Source organism: Berghia stephanieae, chromosome 9 (genome assembly GCF_034508935.2).
Source record: "Berghia stephanieae isolate SIO BIC M18660-M18661 chromosome 9, UCSD_Bste_1.3, whole genome shotgun sequence".
NCBI lineage: Eukaryota > Metazoa > Mollusca > Gastropoda > Nudibranchia > Aeolidiidae > Berghia > Berghia stephanieae.
The window spans coordinates 18,569,327-18,592,078 of NC_088368.1; the positions used below are offsets into that span (position 1 = coordinate 18,569,327).

General features: G+C 33.5%; 2 protein-coding genes across 2 annotated transcripts; both read left to right on the top strand.

Annotated features, from left to right (window-relative positions):
* The first annotated feature begins 802 nt into the window (after positions 1 to 802).
* Positions 803 to 22,600, top strand: LOC144979813 (eukaryotic translation initiation factor 3 subunit G-like). Its single transcript, XM_078926944.1, has 10 exons — positions 803 to 917; positions 1,024 to 1,070; positions 3,887 to 3,981; positions 4,707 to 4,766; positions 6,079 to 6,183; positions 6,773 to 6,901; positions 15,944 to 16,103; positions 17,296 to 17,429; positions 18,565 to 18,671; positions 19,143 to 22,600. The coding sequence occupies exons 1-10, from the start codon at positions 910 to 912 to the stop codon at positions 19,159 to 19,161; spliced, it is 864 nt and encodes a 287-aa protein (XP_078783070.1). The 5' UTR covers positions 803 to 909; the 3' UTR covers positions 19,162 to 22,600.
* Positions 7,258 to 10,941, top strand: LOC144979812 (uncharacterized). Its single transcript, XM_078926943.1, has 3 exons — positions 7,258 to 7,743; positions 8,614 to 8,774; positions 9,130 to 10,941. The coding sequence occupies exons 1-3, from the start codon at positions 7,722 to 7,724 to the stop codon at positions 10,078 to 10,080; spliced, it is 1,134 nt and encodes a 377-aa protein (XP_078783069.1). The 5' UTR covers positions 7,258 to 7,721; the 3' UTR covers positions 10,081 to 10,941.
* Positions 22,601 to 22,752: the final 152 nt, after the last annotated feature.

Consider the following 22,752-nt stretch of genomic DNA (forward strand, 5'->3'; position numbering starts at 1 on the left):
TTATTATTATTATTATTATTATTATTATTATTATTATTATCATCATCATCATCATCATCATCATCATCATCATCATCATCATCATCATCATATTATCAAATATTTGTGGTGATCTGGCCCAACTTGTGGAATGCCGAAAAAAAAAATCCATATTATTTCACATTTCAAAAGGGCCGCTATTTCTATATAAAATGCAATTTGAATTTTGTAATTATCTCAATTAGGGCCGAAGTTATTAGCCATTGAATGGATGGGGTCAAAATGTTAAAAACAGATTTAAAAGTTGATAGTCGCCCAAGGAATTTCGTTTAATTCTATGTAGTCGCCATAGTCATTTTTAATAATCAAGAAGTCAATCTCACCAGCATTGAAAACACTTCAGAATTTAAAAAAAATAATGCAGTCTGGAAGCAAACTGACATTTTCAATACGTCTTAATGACTTAAAAATGCTTACGTAGTTTTAAAGTTGGAGCCAAAATTTCGTTTATCTACGATTTTTTTGGTAATCGTACGCACGTCAGTAAACAATAACATGTTATGCTATGTTCATAACATAATGCTTTTATTTAGAGAAATGAATGCAATTTTGCATGTTTTAATTAATTTTTTATAAAATCACCAAATGAAAATATATACATAAATAAATAGATGGATAAATAACTAAATAAATTAATGAATAGATTAATAACTAAATAAAATAAATAAATAAATAAATTGCTCCTGAACACAGAAGTCTGTGCTCCTGAATTATACAGGGGACGTAACCATTAAAAGGACAGCCCCGGTTTTTTTTTGTTCTCACACAAAATCGCGTCCTTACTTTTTAATGCTCCAATGGCTGCTAAACCGGAAGATAAATGTGTTTCATTTTTATTCATAAGTGAGTGGGACGAAGGAAGGCACCACGATGACAATGTAAGTATTAGAATAAAATTAAATATTGTTGCATCTTTTAGCTCAAATGAACAATCTCTTTTTCAACTGTATCGCCTAAATATTTTGTTTCTATTCTACATTTCAGGACGAGTGGTAAAAGTTGGGCAGAACAAGTAGACTCTGGAGATGAAGGTAAACAGCTGCATCACTTCTTATTATCTTACTCTTACCGGCGCGAGGCCGGGGTTACACTTACTCTTACTACACTACTACACTTACACTTTTACTTACGATAGAGGCGAGGGAGACCAAGATTCTGGTCTCCCTCGCCATATTGGTCGATTTTGGCGAGGGAGACCAAAATCTTGGTCTCCCTAGCCAGCCAAAATGGCTCGTTTTGGCTAGGGAGACCAAGATTTTGCCTCCCTTGCCGGCGTCCATATTTTTTAAAGTCAGGGGAGCAGGAAAGTTTTTTCTTCTATTTATTTATTGCTTGCATGGTTACTGTTTGTTTTTGTTGCTGTTCTTTCTTTTTTTTTTTGGGGGGGGGGGGGGGGGTTGGTTATTTTTTAGGTATTATAATTTAATATAATAATACCTAAAAAATAACCAAAAATAATAATTTTTTGGTCTTACGACTCAAAACCATGGAACTGTTTCTTGTAGGTACTTGTACTTATTATTATTATTTGTACTCTATTATTTTAATGATTATTAATTAATATGTTGAGGAAAATAGAGTTTTACGCCGGGAGGCCAAAATCTTGGTCTCCCTAGCCAGAATCGACCAATATGGCTAGGGAGACCAAAAACTCTCCCTAGACACTCCCATTCTTTTTTTTTTTGGAGCCAGTATTTGTCCCAATTTCGGATTTTTTCCTTTACAGTACAGACCTGTAAATTATTAGACAGTCGTTTAGATTTCTGACAACATCACCACAATCTTTTTAGTCTTTTCATCGTCATATTGTTTGGTTTTTTTTGTAGGCATATTGACTTAAAACCTAGGTGCTGTTCATTCCATGAACATTTTTCAGACAATTTTGTTTCTGCCAATGTCTCCACATTTATACTTTTGTTTGGGTTGTCTAAGCCCAGCCACTAAATTTGCCTCCCGCAGATTGAAAATTAATTACACAAATATATGATGAAAACTACATCATTTTATAGATTTCACCCTTTCCTCACTTTAGAAAAAAGAACATCGGACAGGTTATTATTTCAATGCCAAGATATATCATGTAACGACAGATTATTTAGACCTGTAAATTCTCAGTCAATTAACTGAAATCAGTCAATTTGTCAAATTCAAATATTTTTAAAAAAGGAAAGAAAGAAAGAAGTGAAGAAAGAAAGAATTCACAAATCGTAGTCGAATGACTGTAAAGTAATTAGGAGTGTTCCATAACGCTACGCATAGCTCATGGGAGCCGTTAATATTAACGATGGATTTATTGCCAAGGCTAAGCAGCGCTTTTTAGAATTGGCGTGACTGAACACATCGCAGTGTAATTTCACACAGCCTTCGTTAAATTATTTTTTCACTTTCCAACCTGTCGTGATCCCAACGGTAGCCAATTTTAACTGAGCCGCCGAGCGATAAATTTCACTGTTTCGTCTAAGCCAAAATTGACCACAATTACAAGCTGGGTTTTAAAACTATAAAAAAAAAATAAAATGCGAATGCCGGAAGTAACATCTCGAGTAGATGGTGGAGACACCTTTAAATCGAAAGTTAGATTAGGATAGATTGATACAAGCACATTTCGATTGCCTCACATTGTAAACAAACTGGTTGACCGTTTCTTCACTGATTGAGTACCTGATTATAAGGAACAATGGGAAGTAGCCTAATTAATTCCCGTGCAAATCAGGACGTTTTCTGCCATTGTTTTGCTCAAGCCCAAGCAAGCTTGCTGTTTTTGTGGCGATTTACCTTCATTTCGATTCTTTGAATTTTTCCGCTACGCCTGCCGAAGTTTCTTCTTGATAATTCACTTCTACTTAATAATTCAGTGTATTAGCCAGAAGTCATATTTATTTAAGTTTTTTTTTCTCTGTCATTTACTGATTGAAAATCAAGTTTGCTCGTTGCTACATTATTCTAATGTTCTCACAATGGCTGAGCTGTTCGTGGATCGCAATTCAGACTTGTCGAGCATCGATAAAGTTAAAGATGTGAGTGTGAGGAATAAATTCAATTGGTCATGGCTAGAAGTTAAAGATGATAATGGTGATTATTTTTCTATGTCAAAAAAAAAATTCCAGAGGCAGGAGTATGACTATGACTTTGATGAAGTCATCTTTACCTATATGATTATGAATGACATGCTTATTTAGCATTCCTTCTACATCAAATTATGGCAGTCATACTTCCATAAGAAATAACACCCACTATTTTAATGTATTGTATTTATCACTCTCCTCTCCATTTTAAAAATAATTGAATCTTCAGTTTGTCGAAGAGTTTCAGTCAATTTTTATAGAGCTCATTTACAGGTCTAATTATTTAGAATTGAAATAATCTGTCTGATGTTCTTTTTCTAAAGTGTGGGAAAGGTGAAATCTATCAAATGATGTACATTTTACCATGTTTTGTGCAATCATTTTAAATGAGGGCGAGGGGGCGCACATTTGAGGCTTGGTCTTAGTCTTAGTCACCCATTCCGTGGTATTTAAAAAAAAATTAAAATCCAGAATTACTGAGTTGAATATTTAATTTTTCAAGAGATGGGTGTGTGACCAAACTGGATGACATAGCATCAATTGTAAACCATTTTAAAATGACAATTCATATATGTATGGGTAGATGTCTCGTATTTGGTGATTTTTGAAATTATTATTTCTCTTTTCTTTTTCTTATTTTTCTTTCTTTTTTTTTTTTGTTGTTGACAAATATAGATATTTGTGTCATGACCGTTGTTTACCCTGTAATAAAAGTATTGATTATATTTAAGTTAAAATCCTCGCTACACCAATAATGTTGATCATCTCATTGTATTTCTTAGGATTGCTTCCTCCTCCAACTGAAGATTACGATCACAAAAAAGGTTTGAAGACCATTACAGAATACAAACACAATGATGATGGCAAGCTTGTCAAGGTAGGTTGATTCAAGTGACTGGTAAAGGAGCTTTTTGTCCTGTTTATTTATGTCCTTTATTTTTATAATCTTTCACTTTTCCATTTAAAAAAAGAAAAATATTCTTATTATTCCTGGCATAATCTGGGTATTAGCGTGATGTCGATATATCCGCTCTACACTGTAGTTCAACTGGTGGAAAACTGAACATGCCAATGGATATGGGTTGAATCTGTGTAAGGTGTTATTTCTCATTGCCCAATTATATTCCCTGCAAGGACTGGTATATATCTGGATAAACTTAAATCTGACAGATGGTGCTTTATAATTAACCAACAACTAGTCTAGTAAACTCTAGACAATTGTTGATATAATCAAGGTTGCCAATTTTCTGTATATTTACGGAAGTCATTACATTATAAACCATCAGTATATTTTCCAATCACCTGCTAAATTAAAAAAAAGGTAAGTATAAATAATATCTTTTTACTTGATTTCACTCAGAAAGGAGGTTGGTCAATGTGATAGCTTAACAGTTCAGTAAATTTTTGCCTCCTGAATTGGCAAGCCTGTATAATGATGCATTTAATTGTAACACAACAAATTTAGTTTAGCTCTGGTTTACATGGTTAATCAGGTTTGAATTGCTTATTTGATCTCTGAATGCCAGTGATTGCCTTGTTGAGAACCTTAAGTATTCCATTGTTCATTTTATTACTTTGATAAATTTCTTTCAAATTTTGCAGGTCATCAGAACATTCAAGATTTCAACTGTCCGACTGTCAAAGACTGTTGCTAAGAGGAAGGTAAATGAAGGAATATTTAATTTGCAAGAGAGAATTTATTGACTAGGACTTCAATGAATGTTAATGAAACTGTGATGGTGTCAGAATTTGTACACCTTTAATGCGGTCTGAAACTGAGTACTTTTGTGTATTGAGATGACGTGGCCTAAGGAAGGCATTGTCAAATTCTAACTAGTATACCAAATATTCTCATTTCTGATATCCTTATAACTCATTGCTTACAGTGACATGTTTTGATCGTTTGACATACAAGTAGCTTTTTTTCATAAAATATCTTTATATTTTTAAATTGTCATTTTTCAATAACAGGCTTTATTTGGTTATGAGTTTTGACGGTCAATTTAATTTGTTGTAGGGTAAATATGTTCGGTTGTGCGTAACAGCCCAGAGTCTGGCAGAGACTTTGTCACTACCATCTTTGAATTGACTGTTCTGCTGTTCAGTTGCATGGCAGTCTTCATTTTTAGTCAAGCTTTTTCAAATCTTGAATGCAGAAAGTTTACACGGTTGTTGCAATACAAGCAATGCTCTATTGATTAAAAATTATAAGGATAGTCTCACAGGAATTGGTCATAGTTATTCATGGACCTTTACAGAACTGTTTGGATTTTATGAAAGTGACAGCATTGTGTTTCAGGTTTTGTTGAAGGTTGAATCATATCTGCCTCTTATGCATTTATGTCATCCTACAGAATTTTTGATGGTCGAAATTGACTAATTTCACGTTTTTTCCTCTCCTGATTCGTTAAAAAAAATTTATATCAAACATTTTAAAAGGGAAAATATTTTTAAAAGTTGTTTTTCTGAGAAATATATATATGACTAGATTGACTATCATTTTCAATTTTATCGCATTTTAAAAGTAGATTTGATATTAGGTAAATGTCTGAAATGATAGAGTTTTGCTAATCAGTGGAAATTAGCAATTTCAGATTTTTTCTAAATTTTCCTTCAATTGAGATCTTCTATTTTATAATTTTCTCGGATGGCGCTGACCTGGATAATCCATGGAACCTCACTTAATGGCAACTAGATTCAGCTTTTTGGGAGGCAGCTGACTTGAAAATGGAAAAGTCCACTTAACAGATAATTTCATAGTAGTATTAGTAGTTTGTTTGTTTTCATTATATAGACTTTTGCATGTCGCAAATCAAATAATTTTCCTCCGTTTTGAGGTGTATTTTTGGGTTAAAATTACGTTGTTTGGGTCTTTACAGATTATTTAACTGAAACTTTTAAAATGAAAAATGTAGATTTTAAATTTGTTGCAAGTGGCAGTTCTAATATATTTATCTGTTTATCTTCCGATTAGACTTGGAAGAAGTTTGGGGCTGCCGTTGAAGACCCCCCAGGCCCTAATCCTTCCAACACAACAGTCGCAGAGGAAGTCTCCATGCAGTTTGTACAGAACAAAGAGGTGAACTACGAACATTGAAATTTACATTAGTTTGATTTATAGTTGTAAAATGAAATTGATGGATCAGTCATATAATTATTTTTTGTGTGCAAGAAGAATAATAATAAACAGAATTTAATTCAGTTCATTTCGAAGATCCGGCATATTTATTTTTTTCACTAGTTTTTGGACCTCGTACTATGGTATCATTTTAAATGTGGAAAAGATTAGGATTAAGTTTTTTGTTGTTTTTTTCTAAGGATTCATAGTTTAATTATTTTTTAAAATTTAAATTAAAATTGTAATCCAGCCCTTCTTACTTGAAACTTGGAGATAGGTATTATAGTCGCTATAGTTAACTTTAAAAATCAACAATTTACTCTCACAAGGCTTAAATAACCCTTTAAAATCCTTAAAATAATGTAGTCTGACATCAGTTTTCATTGAATAAGCTTTAATGACTTAGAGGTGCTCATGAAGTCCTAAAATTGAACCCAAAATTTCTTAATTCTCCAAATTTTCGTCATTGTAGGCAGGAATGCTGATCACAGCGATGTTTATAAAATGTTTAAGCTAAGTATTAATTGTTAAAATCTTTTCCTCATTGCAGCAACCACAAATCGAGGAGGATGACCCTCTACTGAAGCTGAAGACACAAAAGATTGTGTCCTGTCGTATTTGCAAGGGAGATCATTGGACCACCAAGTGTCCTTATAAAGACACATTACAGCCTTTACAGGTAAGAGTTGGAAATATAAAAGTACAGGGGCATGGGTCAAAGTTTGCCCATGTACGATGGAAATGCTGGTGAATGAGAATTTCTAGGACTGTCTTGCTGGTTAATTGATACTTTTGCCAGTGAGGGGGTTGATAGTTCACCCGCATTTGCCACCATTACCATATCATTAGGTACTCCAAACCAGCCACTATCGGGTAAAATTGTGATGAAAATCGGGAAAATTCATCACTTTCACACTGCTACTCTCAAATAATGTGTAAAATGTATGCATTACACTTGGTGTCATTGTAAAGATCATCCTTTTTTCTTTATGATAGGGAAAAAGAAAATGGTTTTGTTCAATAAGTAATCTTAATAGATTTGAATAAAAATGTGTAGAAAACGGTTGGTCGGAATGCTCACGGTCAGTTTTTATGACCTCATCTTTTTCAACCGGATGTCTTGCGAGCGCCGTTTATGAGATCGGGAAATGAATGGTGTTATTTGAAGCAGAATTGAATTCTCTTTCGTTTGGTATATAATTTTATATTGTATAAAATCATATTCCTCTCTAAAAATCGATTTTTTTGAAGTTTTTGACGAAAAAAATGCCGAAATATGAGAACATTGAAACGAAACTTACATGAAATGAAAAAGTATTCAATTTTCTATTCATGGTAAAAATTCGAAACTATTTTATGGAACAGCGTCCGCAAGCTGGCTATTTAAAAAGAACGACCATGCCCGGCGAAGTCATTCAAACGAAGGAGCCGAGTTGACGTTAGTCGACTCGCGACTAGTTGTAAACAAGGTGTGATTGATTGATTGATTTCATTCAGGAATGGATTCAAAGCTCATTATAGGTAAGTTATATGTTTGAAATCTACTTTCTGATCATTGAAAATATTGCTTTTTTTATATTAGTTAGTTTTTTTTGGTCAAAATCGTAAACGCAGTGTCTTTTAAAATTCTTTCACTTGCGGTATTCCCTCGTATCCAGCAACTGGGAACTTTGTGGCACTTTGTATTTTTTTATGTTATATTTTCCCCTAAACAAATACCAGGAAGACTTTAATCAGTTATCTAATTTTATATGACACCAATCTAAATTTTATTTTAATGAATAATACAGCTGTATTTTGTCATCTTAATACACTAGACTTTTGTGGCGATGAAATCTTGATTTCAAAATGGCGGACACTCAATTCAGGTTTCGGACGAGTCCATTGCGGACAACTTATCGAGATTCACATTAGTTTTGTTTTAGTTCGAATGCGTTCTAAGGTTATTGGTCAAGACATTATCATTAATTATTATTATTATAGAGGCGTATGTGACTTTACAGCAATAGTAAGCTTTTTTTAAAAAAAATTATGTTATGAAACTTTGCTTTGGATGGGCTCAGACCTCTGTCAATAATTTGGATGTGGACTGATCTGTTTATAAAGTTATATGACTATTGTGATCCTTCATATAATTTCAGTAGATCAAATATTAATTGTGCGCTACCAGACTGCCTGGTACTTATTATTACTAGCTATTACCATGGCAAATGACTTTTTTTTTTCATATTCATGTTGTAATTATTGCCATTTCATCAGATTCAGATTATTGTTTGGTATTTTTTATTTATTGGGGATTATAATAACGTGTATCTATTTCAATGTTTGTGTAAGGAAGATTTTGATTTTAATGATAAAATTAGTAATTTTCATTTTGATATATTTCCTCAGATGATGATGTTTACCAAGGGTTAAAAAATACCTTTTTGGTATCTGGGAGAGGTAGACGACCAGATTTGCCACCAATAAAAGTGAACCAGAAGTTACTTGTACAGCTTTATTTTTTGAAGCAGGAATCGGAGAACTGCTCATCAAAAAAATCTTGGAAGGAGGTGACTATATTTTTATTTCGTCATTTATATGTAATCACGTTTTTTTCAGAGAAGTTTCCCAAAGCTATCATGTGATCATCCATTGTCAAGAAGTGAGCAAAGTCAAGACAGTTGTTCTCTGACCGCTTTTTTTTTTTTTTTTTTTTTTGCTGGCTAAGATTAAGATGTTTTGTTACAGGAAGAATTCGGTGAGGATCATATGAAGGGGTATTGGTGCATTTCAGTGCCTAGTGGGATTCACTGTACATATGAGTAAGCATTGCTAACGAGAAAGGTACAGAGTTAGGTAACAATTGACAATGTAAAATTGTGTTGTATTGCCATTGTCTCATCTTTTCAAATAATTTGATTTCAGATTGAAGACTGTCTTCTACGGATATCCCCAGACCTTGCATCACACAGATCACGGATAAGGCATGCAGTGGAGCGTGCTTACCAGAGATTCTGCATGCAACGGCATGATCTGTCGTTCCTGGAATGTGGGGTTGACTTCGACTTTATTTCGGATAAGTTGTCGAGTTTTGGCATCACCCGTGCTTCATTGCCCTTTCCGCCTGCATCTTCACTGGATTTGAAACACATCGATAACGGATTAGTTATTGATATTGAACTTTCCAGGAGGGATATGGGATTAAGTTCAAACACAACGGCTCAATGGGTTTGTCATTTATCTGGACTGAGCATCAATTCTAAACTTTTTTGTGTCCTAAAAAAAACATTCAAAGAGTATGAACGACTCAGGAGCAACAAGACCAAACATCCTGAAAGGCTTCAGCAATTTCTGCTATCAAAATTTTCCCTTTCTTCGTCTCCACAACCACCCTCACATCTACAGCCTTCATCATTGCCATTTCAAGTGCACCCTACGCCTCGCCCACCCACCCCACTACGATCTAGTCCAACTCCAACTACTCCAAAGCTGAAAGATGACCAGTTACATTTGATTCAGTCTTTGAATGAAAAACTTCTAATTGTTGAATCTGCACTACGTGATATTCAATCGGAGAAATTTTCTCTACTGGAGGAGGTAAAAGGACTGAAAGAGAAACTTAGTTCAGCTGAGGATAAAGCTTTAGTTACTGTGTCTAAATTAGAAGAAAAGTTTGAAGCTGAATTAAAGAAAAAAGATTTAAAGTTAAAAGAAATTAAAACTGGGCATGACAAAATTTGTAAAGATTATTGCTCAACTATATCTGTTTTACACAGTGATTTAAATAAGAAAGATTTGTCCTTACAGAAAATGAAGTCAAAAAATAAATACCGTACAGATGAGTTACAGAAAGAGATCATCAGATATGAAAATTAGAAGCTAATCCATTTGAAATTAAAATTAAAAATTCTAAAAATAATGAATATTCTGATGATGTCAGGAAAGCTGTCATCGCCTTAGTTTGTGAGACAGGTGTCTCAGCTAAAAATGTAAAAAAAGTAATTGATATTGTATCAAGCAATATTTTTCATTATGTATTTTCTGAAAATTTACCTTGTGCTCAAACAGTTTTAAACATGTGTGATGAGGCTTTTGTCCTTTCAAATATGCAAACTGTTGAAAATGTTTTAAAATCTGAAAATGCTACGTTTCATTTTGATGGTACATCAAGAGATCAGAAAAAGATAGTGGGACATCAGTTCACTTTAGATAGTGGGGAAACCTTTTATCTGGGTTTTTGCCTGTTGCCACTGAAAATTCTGACACTCTTTTGGATATTGCTATGATTGTTATTAGTAATTTAGTTGATTGCTATAAAGATGTGTACTCCATTTCTCCTGATATTATTTTAAGAGAAATTCTTTCTAAAATTACTAGTGTCATGTCTGATAGGGCTGCGCTCAATATTCTTTTTGGTCATAAATTTACAGATAAACTAAACGCTGAGCTTGGAGATTCCCTTCAGATCAGTTTTTTGCATTGTAATGCACATTTTCTATTAGGAATTAGTTCTGCCTTTGAAAAGACATTGTCAGTTTTTGAACGAAAGTTGATCACTCAGGACGATGCACTGCGTGGAATCAGCGCTATTTCAGTTGGAACTCCCAAGGGACCAATAACCCTCCCTGCTAGCTACCAGCGTGAGGTCATTGGAGGTCAACTGGTATCAGGCAGTGCCGTGTCCAATGGGGGCAATTATGGATATTTATGCTCTTATAATATGTCTGTATAGCGGGAAAACAATAACAGACTCTTTCACTTCATTATTTTGATTTGAAAAGTTAGTTGTCTTTCTAAACATCAGTGAAAATTTGACATTCTTGTGGTTAATAGTTTTCTTTGAATATCACAAATTGTTGATCTAATTTTAAGTATTTGTAAATTATGGTGCACTTAAATAAAAAATTTGTTATTCAAAACTCAGCGGCAGTATCTCAAGAATTTTAATAAATATCAAAAGTACATATATGCATCTATGTTCCTGTGCAATATTATCATATTGGCAGTTGATTTTCTTGATTTATTCATGGTTTTGTTAGTTCTGTATATTGTTTTTACCAATTCCGTTCCTCTCAAACAGTTGTGTTGATCGTAACAGTAAACTGATATGATTTATGTCTTTATGTGGTAAAATCACTCATAAAGATAATATTTTATTGACCAGTAAAGACTAAAAACCAATATTGTGTATGATTTCAATATATCAATTTACTATCAATCTGCCTATAAAGTATGACTTCTTTACAAGAAAAAAATCAATCACCCAACAAGGTTACTGGACATACTACAAATATTGCAGTATCAATCATCAATTACAACTAACACTAAGCACTGGTACTGTTAAATTAAATGATTTGCTCAAACAGACGGACATAGTATGTGGACAAAAGAGGATTCAAAATTATGAGGGCATATAGTTTATTCCAAGTAGTAACCTTTTTCTCCTTATTGACCAACTACATTCAAAACGAACACACTGACCATACAGGTTATATAGAATCATCTCCTTTCTTCCAAGAATACACATTTAGTCATTGTCTTATAAAGTCATCTGATATACCATTGAACTCCAGTCAGTCAAATTTAGAGATAAAACAATTGAATAACAACCAGAGCCAAATCAGTACAACACCACAGGCATACCACAGCAAGATCATTTAATTTTTGGGAAATCACTGCCATATATATCTGGACGCTTCAGTCTATAAAAAGTTAACACATTCACTTGTGCACAAAAGGAGAACTTAAACTTACATTATATTATTTATTCAACATGCAAGAATACCCTAAACATTGACACCTATATGACACTATAAAGTAGGCATTTCCTGAGACAACCACACAAAAGCAGTACCGTATACATCTTCAAACTATAATGCCTAACAGTCATAAAAAAATATAATTTTGACTTCAATCGTAAGGGATTTAAGTATAGAAAAAAGTTATCAAGCCATTAAAAAGTTGGCTTTCAAATGTGCCCAAAACTCATAATATTTAAATCAGTTAAATGCTTAAAAGATAATATTAGTATTATTTTCGTCAAATGGTTTATATTTTATTCCTAAACTGATATTTGGACATAATTTATGGCATGGAATACTGTGGGAGAGAAAATGAGGATCTCACCAAGTCATGCCAAATAAGAAATTTACAATAAAAAATTCATATCTTTTAAGGTTTTACTGCCCGGACGACAAAACTTGGCATGTGTCAAGATCATCATTTTTACTATATAATGACGCTTGTTTCAATCATTTTCTGCCGCTGGGAATTAAATTATTGATATGCAAATTACAACAAATTAATTTCATTGATAGCTCAAAAACCACTAAATTGACACCTCTCTTATGAGCAGCCTTAAGAGGATATATTATTATCAACCATGGCATATGATGAAAGAAACCTTTGCTTTGCTTGTGGTGAGGGAACAATTTTCATATTTGTGTTAGCAACTGAGCAATACCATGAAATATTGCAACAATTAATTACCATCAGCGGCATCACAGATTCCTACTGACCGCTACCTGTTCCACCCATGGGCTGACCCCACTAATGGGGTCAGGTTGACCTAGCACTGAAATACCGCTCAGAGGGGAAAATGCCACTCAGTGGATGAGTATTTAGGAAGGGACAAAGATGGGGCCTTTTCATTTTTTAGCAAAGATTCAGAGTCTGCGACAAATAGAATAATTCGATGTACTTGTAATTTGTTGGGTCCCAGGGGTGACCAGAAAAATGGATGTCGTCCACAGTGGATTACTTTTTGTTCTGATACTCACAATGTTGTTCCCATTCCTAGTTTTAAGTCCAACAGGTTTAATTGCTTTTTTGAAGCTGCTGTTTCTATTTTATTCCACCATGACAATTTATTGAATTTTTTCACTTCTGGTATTTTACATGATAACCCAAATTTATTGATTAAGAGTGTTACTCATGACCTTCAAGATTTAAGGTTAATGTCATTGGTTTGTTGTATTGCCCTATTTTGTTTAAAAGTCACTTCGCCTTATTGGTTTCTTGTCAAGAGTAATACAGTGAAGTATACTGATTTTTTTATGTATGTTCAAATGATGCATGACTGTTTTAAGAAATGGGCTGATGATCCCTCTGAATTACTTGATATTTCTTTTACATCTGTTTTTGGAGATGCTCTCCCTTTTTCCAAATCCCCTGCATTTGATATGGTACATAGTCAAATTGACAAATTTAATAATGTTGTAATGATTGATTTGTTAAAAATATTATGCAAAGATGTTTCTTCTGTTACTGAGAGACAGTTGAAAGATTTTTTAAATGATGGTTATTATGCTCATGTCAGTGATGAAATGAAAAGAACATTGAGCCATTGTCCTCTTACAAATTTGGTTGGTGAGAGTGCATTTGGTGATTTCGATTATGACATTAGTAAAAGGAGAAATGCATCACTCCATAATCGGTCCACCATTCATGCTGTCAAACGCAATAAAACAATATCGTTTTTATCTAAAAAGTCTGTTGAAGAGCAAGGGCTCATGTTCAAAGTAGCTAGAAAGCATGGGAAGAAAATGCGAAAAGAGAGTAAGATGTTAAAAGATAAAGTAGATAATGATATAAGATTGAAATTTGTAGAGAATCAACAGAAGAAGATTGATAAGCATATAAAGGATATGGAGAATATTTCCAAGGTTGAACGAGATGTTGAATTACACGGTGGGCCCTGTCGAACAGATAAAGATGTAATTGATTTATTTCACAGGCTTAGAGTTGAAAATTATTCAATGACAAAGATAAAAGATATATTGAAGAGTGAAATACGTTTTCATAAATGTATGTCGGGTGGAAGGAGTTTAAGATTTGGTGATGTTGATTTTATGTTGGATGCTTTAAAGTCTTTTTTAAAATCAAATTCTGTTTCTGGTGACATTGAGAACCCATCAAAGAAGCGAAGAGTTATATAGCCTGATTGAGTTTAATTTCTTTTTCAAGCATTAATGATGTAATGTGCATTTTTTTTTTTTGGTGATTTCTCGGTTTCGGATTATTTTTCTCTCTCAATTTTCATAGCTTAGTCTGAAGCTGCTGAAGTTATCTAATTTATTTTACTAAGGAGATCATACTATTTCTGAATTGTACGTTATTCATGCTGTACGTATGAAGTGTTTTATTTGTATATCCTGACATTTTGCATATTTGTGAGTTTTTTTTATTAGGTGAAATTTTTGTGATTTCATTATTTCAGTCTTGCTTCATGTTCTTTAATGACCAATGTGTGGCTTGCATACTTTGGCTATTTACATTTTGTCATTGTATGGATAATGAACTTTAATTTGATGTATCACATGAATGTGAACATGTTTTTATTATTTTTTAATGAATTTTTAAAAATCGTTCAAATTGCTCTTTTTTACCTCCCTTGTCGTTTTATGTGAAATTGGCTTCGGAGCCATTTTCAAGACCTTTTAAAAGTAAAATAAAGTTCTTTAATATGCTTGGAAAAAAATAGGCGTGTTCCCTGTGTTGCTGTCTGTCTGTCTAGCAAGTTTTAGGTATGTGGTTTGATTACTTTTCATTTTACAATAGCGCAAAGTTGACACCGGAGCAAGTTGCGCGAAGGCGCATATTTTTCGAATCTTCAATATTACGTAAATTCCTTAATAATTGAGTTAGAGGGCTCATTTTGGTATCAAACTTCTTAGAAAATTGAGTACTATGTGATGAAACATAGACTTTTTGTTTTTTTCTTAACTCAAAATTTGGTTTGGTGTACCTAATATCATCATTTACTGTATCACCGGCCACCTCTTTACTACTACTACTACTACTACTACTACTATTACTACTACTACTACTACTACTACTACTACTACTACTACTACTACTACTACTACTAATGATAATAATATTAATACGCTGGATTGTTTCAGGTTGTTTGTGTATTGCATTCAACTTTTTCAGGCAAAATGACATTTGCCAACTTTAACCCAATTTTTTAAAACTTTCAAATAAGGAACAGAAAAAGCTGTGATTCTAGATTATATTCTACAGAGTGTCCATAAAGTCTGGACACATAGGAAAGCTGAATATTTTTGGTATATAATTAAAATTAATATTTATTTTCACTATTAATTTTATTCAAATAATATCTTCAATATGGGCGCCATCATTTGCAATGCAAATGTCAATGCGTTTCACAAAATTTGCACGAACTCTATGCAATACATCAGACTTAATTTGAATTATATACCAAAAATATTCAACTATCCTATGTGTCCAGACTTTATGGATACCCTGTATAATTGTCCAAACACACAGCTGTTTTGGGTCATGATGGTTTTTGCATTAGGGTGTCCTGTTTTACATCTTTGAAAAGTTGACGACTATGATATATTGATCCTTTTGTCTTGGCATTCAACAGCATCATGCCATACCTGATGAATCTTAGAAATTTTTCGCAATTTTACGAATTTTAAAGAGATTTCCTGGCCAATTACAAAAATACAAAATTTTATGGAAAATTCTCAGTAATGCTTAAATAATGATAATAATAATATTGATTATTATAAAACTACTACTACAACTGCTGCTGCTACTACTACTACTACTACTACTACTACTACTACTACTACTACTACTACTACTACAGGTCGTGAAAAAAAGCAAAGTTAGTTAATATTTTGATATACTGATCAAGCCATTTAGATATCCAACTTGTTATCCAGAATTTTTATTATAGTTTTTTTTTTTCTTTTTTGGTCCACAGGAGAAGCTAGAGGAAGGTGCCAAGAAACAGGATATTCCTCCAACATCAGGAGCAGCCCCAGCAGCCAAAGCAGGGGCAGCTGGTGGGAAATACATTCCACCAGTCATGAGGGATGGCGCCAACAAAGGCAGAGGTGAATCCATGGCTACACAGAGGAAGGGTAAGTGCATCATCATTGCCTTTTTCACCCTGGGTCAGGATATAGGCCACAGACAAACAGTTTCCATCATCATCATTGCCTTTTTCACCTTGGGTCAGGATATAGGCCACAAACAGTTTCCATCCTTCTCTATCCTGAGCTAACTTTTTTATCTCATTCCAGGTCTTACCACTTCTCTGTATATCAGCTTCTTTAATTCTTCTCCATGTTCCTCGTGGCCTTCCCCTTGATCTTCTGCCCTGAGGGTTCCAGTCCAATACTTTCTTTGTTATAGTCGAGTCATTCTTTCTAAGCATGTATCCAATCCACCTCCATCGTCTTCTTCCTATTTCCTCTCCCACTGGTTTCTGCTGTGTTCTTTTCCATACTTCTTTATTTTTTATTCTATCCATCAATTTTATTCTGAGTAGCTTATGCATGCACCTGTTTACGGGTGAAGGGTGAGTGCATGCCAATGAATTTTTCTCTTCTTAGTGGTCTTGAGGTCTGAACCTCAATAAACTAATGTCCCTGGTTGCAGTCCTGCTCTGGTTGGCGCAAAGTTGAGTTACCTCTGAAAAATAGAGATGGTGTACTCAATATTACTCTGTCGTCAGTCTGGTTTTTTCGTAATGGATTTATGATTTCATTGTTTTGTTTTGTTGGCTGAAGTAGTATTTTGAGTTCTTTTTTAAATTTGTTATATTCAATTTTGTTTATTACTTTTTACAGTCTTCGGGCAGCTTAGTATCACTTTGACTTATATGGGGCAGGTGGATTTTGTTTTATTTTTTGATTAATTAAAAAAAAAAGATTATTAACCCCCAATTTGCTCACTTGGACAACATGGGTGATTCCTGTTGACATCAGACATCTTGTTTGATGAGTTATCTATATTCCTGTGTGGAATGCCTAGGCAACGATATCTTATGATATCGTGGCGCAAAAGGCATAATTTTCAATTTTAAATTTTATTTATTTATTTATTTATTTACTCTCTATGAGAGATATAAACAATTTTGAATCTCTGCAGGAATAATATTCACTGAGTGAATTAATCGAGAACCAACTGTGAAACAGTTGTAATGGTGTCTTTGATTTTGTCGAAGTCTAATTTTAAATGTGATCTCAAGCATACAAATTCAATGGTGTACTCGAATGCTTTGTTCCTATCCAATAATAAGAGAATATTTTGTCTGTTGTGGTATTCTAGATGAAGCAGCCACCATCCGAGTCACAAATTTGTCAGAGGACACAAGAGAGTCAGATTTGCAGGAGCTGTTCAGGCCGTTTGGACCCATTTCCAGGATTTACCTGGCCAAGGATAAAGTCACAGGACAGTCTAAGGTAGGGATGGAGTTATAAAAATGTTATTGTTCGTCATCTCTAATCCAAGGGCCTTAACTCACTCAACCATAACTCCCAACTGTCTTGGTTAGCTGCTGTACTCTGGAAGAACTCTCATATTTAAAAATTTGGCCAGAAAACTAGTCCTTCAAATATTAATTGATTCAAATAACCCTCGTCTCAGCAACCCTGGAAATTGTAGGAAAATTTCGCGAAGTCCTTTGTTCTTTACCCTCTTTCCATCCACCTGTGATTTTGTAGCGGGGTCTGATACTGGGTATGGTGGAAGGTGAGGTGTCATCGGCCCAGAGTTCCATTCAAATAGTTGGAACGTCAAGCCATTTTAAAGTCCCCTTCATTTTGTACAGCAGAAACTTTGGCTCTAAAGCACTTGATAAGTATTATAATACCCATTTAGTAGCCTCCAATTTGAAAGAAGAAAAAACATCAGTCAAGCTAAAAATGCATTGCAGACCAGACCTTCACCTTTGGTATCATGTAATTGTATTATTGGCTTCAAAAATAGATATCAAAGGGGAAGGTTAGTTGTCTTTTTATTGGAAAATTTTGCGGACCGCTTTTTCGGTAATTTTTTTTAGCTCTGCACTACTTTTGCTATTCTACCCTTTACTCAGCAGATGAAAAATTCTCGTTTATTCTTTTATTCAATTTGCATCTGATAAATCTTTTTACTTTTCTGATATTTCTACATTTACCCACTTTAACAATGATTTTTAAAAGATAATTTTCATAGTTGGGTTGTTGTAATACAGTTTTTGACCTATTTTATTTGCTTCATGACCTATGAGAGAGCCCTTCCAAGTTCAGACTTACCCTTGGTCTGAAAATCTCTTATATGTGGAATATGATGTATTATTTCTCTTATTCCCACATTCCATACTGCTACATAATGTCTGTAACTTGAGATTCATACCCGATTTATTTATTTGTTTGTTTATTCATAATTTTTTAATTACAAATCCAAGTCGCTTTTGAGTAGAAAATATGCATTCAAATGGGAAATCTGATGAGGTTTGTGATTTCCAAGAAAGGATCGATTCGATTTCCGTTACGTTAATTTTTAATGTTAATTTGATTATATTTGTGATTTTACTTTATTTACCACTTTCTCCAGGGTTTTGCTTTCATCAACTTCCATAGACGTGAAGATGCATCTAGGGCTATTGCAGGTGTCTCTGGATATGGTTATGACCATCTCATTCTCAATGTAGAATGGGCCAAGTGAGTGATATTGTGCTTTCATTATCTTATATGGTAGCATGTAATTTTAAAAGAAAATTGTAAGGATTACCTTTATTCATTACTCTTCTGGGTATATTTTAAAGGAAGACTTTCTGAGTGGGGTTCTTGCTGTAGATCATGTGCTGTATCTTCTATCCCCTTATATCATGGGTGGGGTTCCTGACCTCCCATAGTGGGCAGGGAAGCACTTACTGTGTCTTCTGTCCCCTTATATCTGTTTTCCAACATGCTTTCTGTCTTTATACAATTCCAGTGAAATAGGAACCAGCTTTTTGACATCACACTTTTCTTCCCTATTGGCATTATAAAAATGTTTTGACAAAAAGTTACCTGCCCTTTTTTTTTTTTTAATATATTAAACTCCTGCAATTTAAAATTAGAAAAAAAAATTATATTTTTGTCAAGTTTTAAATGAGACATTGACTTTTACATTATTCCTCTCTCTTTCAGACCATCTAATCAACAATAACTGATGGAATTCTAGCCAAGATTTTCAAGAAAAATAGAGAAGAAAAAAAAAAGATGAATGTACATTTTTGAGTGGATGAGACTGGACAATAATAATAATAATGTTATCATGGTGGTTATTTCATTTTTGTTATATTTATTACATAATTTGTCTCTTTTCCATGATTTGTTTTTGTTTGTTTTTCCACCTAATCGTCAAGCATTGTCTAGAGGTGGCTGAATTTTTTATTTTCTTCGTTTTGGATTATGCAAAAAAAAAAAAAGATTATCTTATTTGAATGTTTTTTCAGGGAGGCTAGTTAATATATTGTGATATTTTTAAGATGTTAAAAAAGATTTGGTTAATTAAAAGGATACAGACTCATAGCAGTCAACTGTCTTGATAAAATCAGAACCGTCCCGATTTGGCAATGTGTTACATGTCCTAGAATTATGCTTCTTTGGCTACAATTAAAACGAGGAACAAAAAAGGCTCTAAATCAAAATTATATTATATAATAGTCCAAGCATACTGCTGTTTTGGGTCATGACAATATTGTGCATAAGGGTGTTCCGATTTAGCTCTTTGAAAAGTTGGACACTATGCAGACTTGTGGTGAAGAAGGAAGATATGTTTTTATTATTGCTTAATAATAATAATAATGCTGAAAACTTATATAGCGCTATAACTCGACACCAGACTCTAAGCGCTTACACAAATATGATAAAACAGCAGATATAAATATTTTCATGAAAAGGCAAAGTTGCAATTCAGACTGTGAAACTATCCAGTGCATCGTGTTAAAAATATTCAGGGATAATTTCCTGACTTATCCAGAGTTTCGAATTTTGTCTTCAGTCTTTTTGATTAGGTTTTTTTGTGTGTAAATGTATCTCAAGTTGTGTCTGGCATGTATGTGCATGCCATGTAGTCATGGAATTAAGTTGTATGTATGTTGAAAGTGAAGCTTTAGGGGTTGATGAAAGGATGAAGTTACTCGCTTAGGAATGAAGCAGGCCTGCCACTTGTACAGTGTTTTTTTCAGAATTTTTAGGGGCCAATTTTGATGGAATTTGGATTTTAAAACCAAAATGTTGAAAAGCCTTTTTGAGTTTGTTGAGAATGGATTTCAGGCTCTTTTTTGGCCTAATTTTCTTGAATCCATATCATTAATCTTTTTGATATTTTCCTTTGCGGTGACAATGAGTGACAATCTCGTGGGGTAGTGTTGCTTTTCCTTTTCAAGTTGTTGATACAAGGTTTTCTTTTACTTTTAATTTGGCATCATATCTTGTATGAAACAATTAGAAGCGGATTTTGCATGGTAAATCCTTGAAAATGCACTTGATAAATGTTCATATTTTTTATTTGTTTATTTTTATTTTATCATACTATACCATTGTTGCCAAGGAAGCACTCTAGGCTTTGTGAAAACTGGAGTGACATCCCTTTTATTTTGTCTGCATTGTGAGAACACACTATGGTTTGTTATTACAGTCGGTCAATGAAGATTTAATTTGAAGTAAATTATTTCTTGGCGTGAAACGGTCAATGTGCATTGACAGGAAGTGTCAGTTTTGCTGGGTGTAGATTTTTAATAAGAGAATTCCAACCTGCTAGAAGCTATGGTTAATGAAACTGATTGATTAAAACAGAGTATAACAGCTTAAAAATAGAACAGAATACTTAACCTGGAGCATTACAGGCTCAAAATCTTTCTTCAGTTGTGTGTCTGAAGAAAAGATTTGAGCCAAACTGCTCCATGTTAAGGGATTTGTTCTTATTTTTTGATACTGTGATACCCAATTTTGCTCAGTACTCTTTTGAGCTTTTTAAGATATTTAGATCAACTCAGAACTGTTCTTATGTTTTAAAATACATTCAAGATAAGCACACTTTGCATGGCTTAATATATTTTTCAGCTTTACGTACAGTTTTAGAGCCAGTATTGATGTTTTTGTTAAGTTGGTTTCCAAAAAGCAATTTATTTTTAAAGGTTTATTATCCTTTCAGAATCCGGGGTTCTCGAATCTGATTTCGTCGGTATTCTTTCAATATAAAAAATCAAATCGATCATAGTATAGTTCCAGGGTTGCCAATTTTCCGTATATTTACGGAATTCAGTATGTTATAACAGTGATGGTTTTCTCGGATCCACGATTGTGGAGTCCAGAGGAAGATTTCCTCCTTTTAGAAATTACATTTTCTCGAAACAATGTGCTGGTAATGAGAGAGTTGATGTGTGGTGGAACACACAGGTGCAGTTTCCGACTCTCCAGAAGTTAGCTAGACTATCAATGATAGTCTATCATCTCAATTGCTCTAAAAGTGGGGTTTAGTGCAGTAAAAATGGGGCTTAAAGGCAATCGTTCAACATTTTCCTACTTTTTCACTTTTTGTCACCATCAGCACTGTTATAAACCCTCAGTATATTTTCCAATCACCTACTAAACGGGGGAAAAAAGTAAGAACATAATATCTTTTTATTGAAGTCCAATTCCCTGAAAGCGGTCAGTTTATTATGAGTTTACGTAAAAGTTCAGTAAATTTTTGTCCCCTGAATTCGCAACCCTGTAGTTAGTTCTCTTTTAAATTTTGTGTTGTTTTGTTGTGTGTTATGTTTGAAAATGTTGCTGCTTGAAGGTCTAAGGAAAAAATAACGATGAGTAATGAAAATGTAAGCTTCAATTTTTTGAACGAGGACATAATGGGGACATTTCGGGTTTCCCCCTTTATCAACAAATCACGATGAATGAAAGAAGTACGAATGAGAAATGTAAGGGTGGCATAGTTAAGGTAAAGTAAAGTTGTTTTTTTAACCTGAACTATGGCATTCTCACATTTCTCATTCGTCTTGAGTGTTTCTTTCATCCACCATGTTTTGTTGGTTAAAGGGAAACGCCTACATTGTCTGTCTTCGTTCAATAAATTGAAACGTACATTTCCTGTTTCCATACATGCCGAATCTTATGAATTTTTCGTAGTTTTACGAATTTTAGACAAATTTCATGGCCAAGTTCGAAATTTTATGGAAAATTACGAATTTTTAATTCTTTGTAATACTTAAATGAGAAAAAAAAAAAAAAATAATGATAATGATAAGAATAAGAACAACAGCTACTGCTACTATTACTACTATAATAATGATAATAATAATATTGTGGTTGTTCGTACACAATTTCAGGTATTAATATTACGAATTTCCTTGTCAAATTACTAAAAATTGACATTAAAATGACTAAAGTTGAAGTTTTCAATTTGGCAAGTCTGCATTTCATTACTTATTGTTTTTTTTTTTTTTTTTTTTGGTGTTATGTTTGATAATCTAGATCTGTATGATATTGAATGATTGGTTGATGAATGATGTTTCTTTATCTATCATGAATATTCTTTTCTTTTTTTTTTTTTTGGTATGATTGATATTATGACGAATGAGGTGAAGAATAAATTTTAAAGATAAGAATCGTGTTTGAGTGGTTTCTTGATAATGCAATACATGTAGCTTGAAGCTTTGAAAATTGACCTGCCACACTGTTGTGCAGAGAGGCCACTCTGGCTATGTAACAATCTTAGCCACAGGAATCGTGTTTGACTGGTTTCTTGATAATGCAA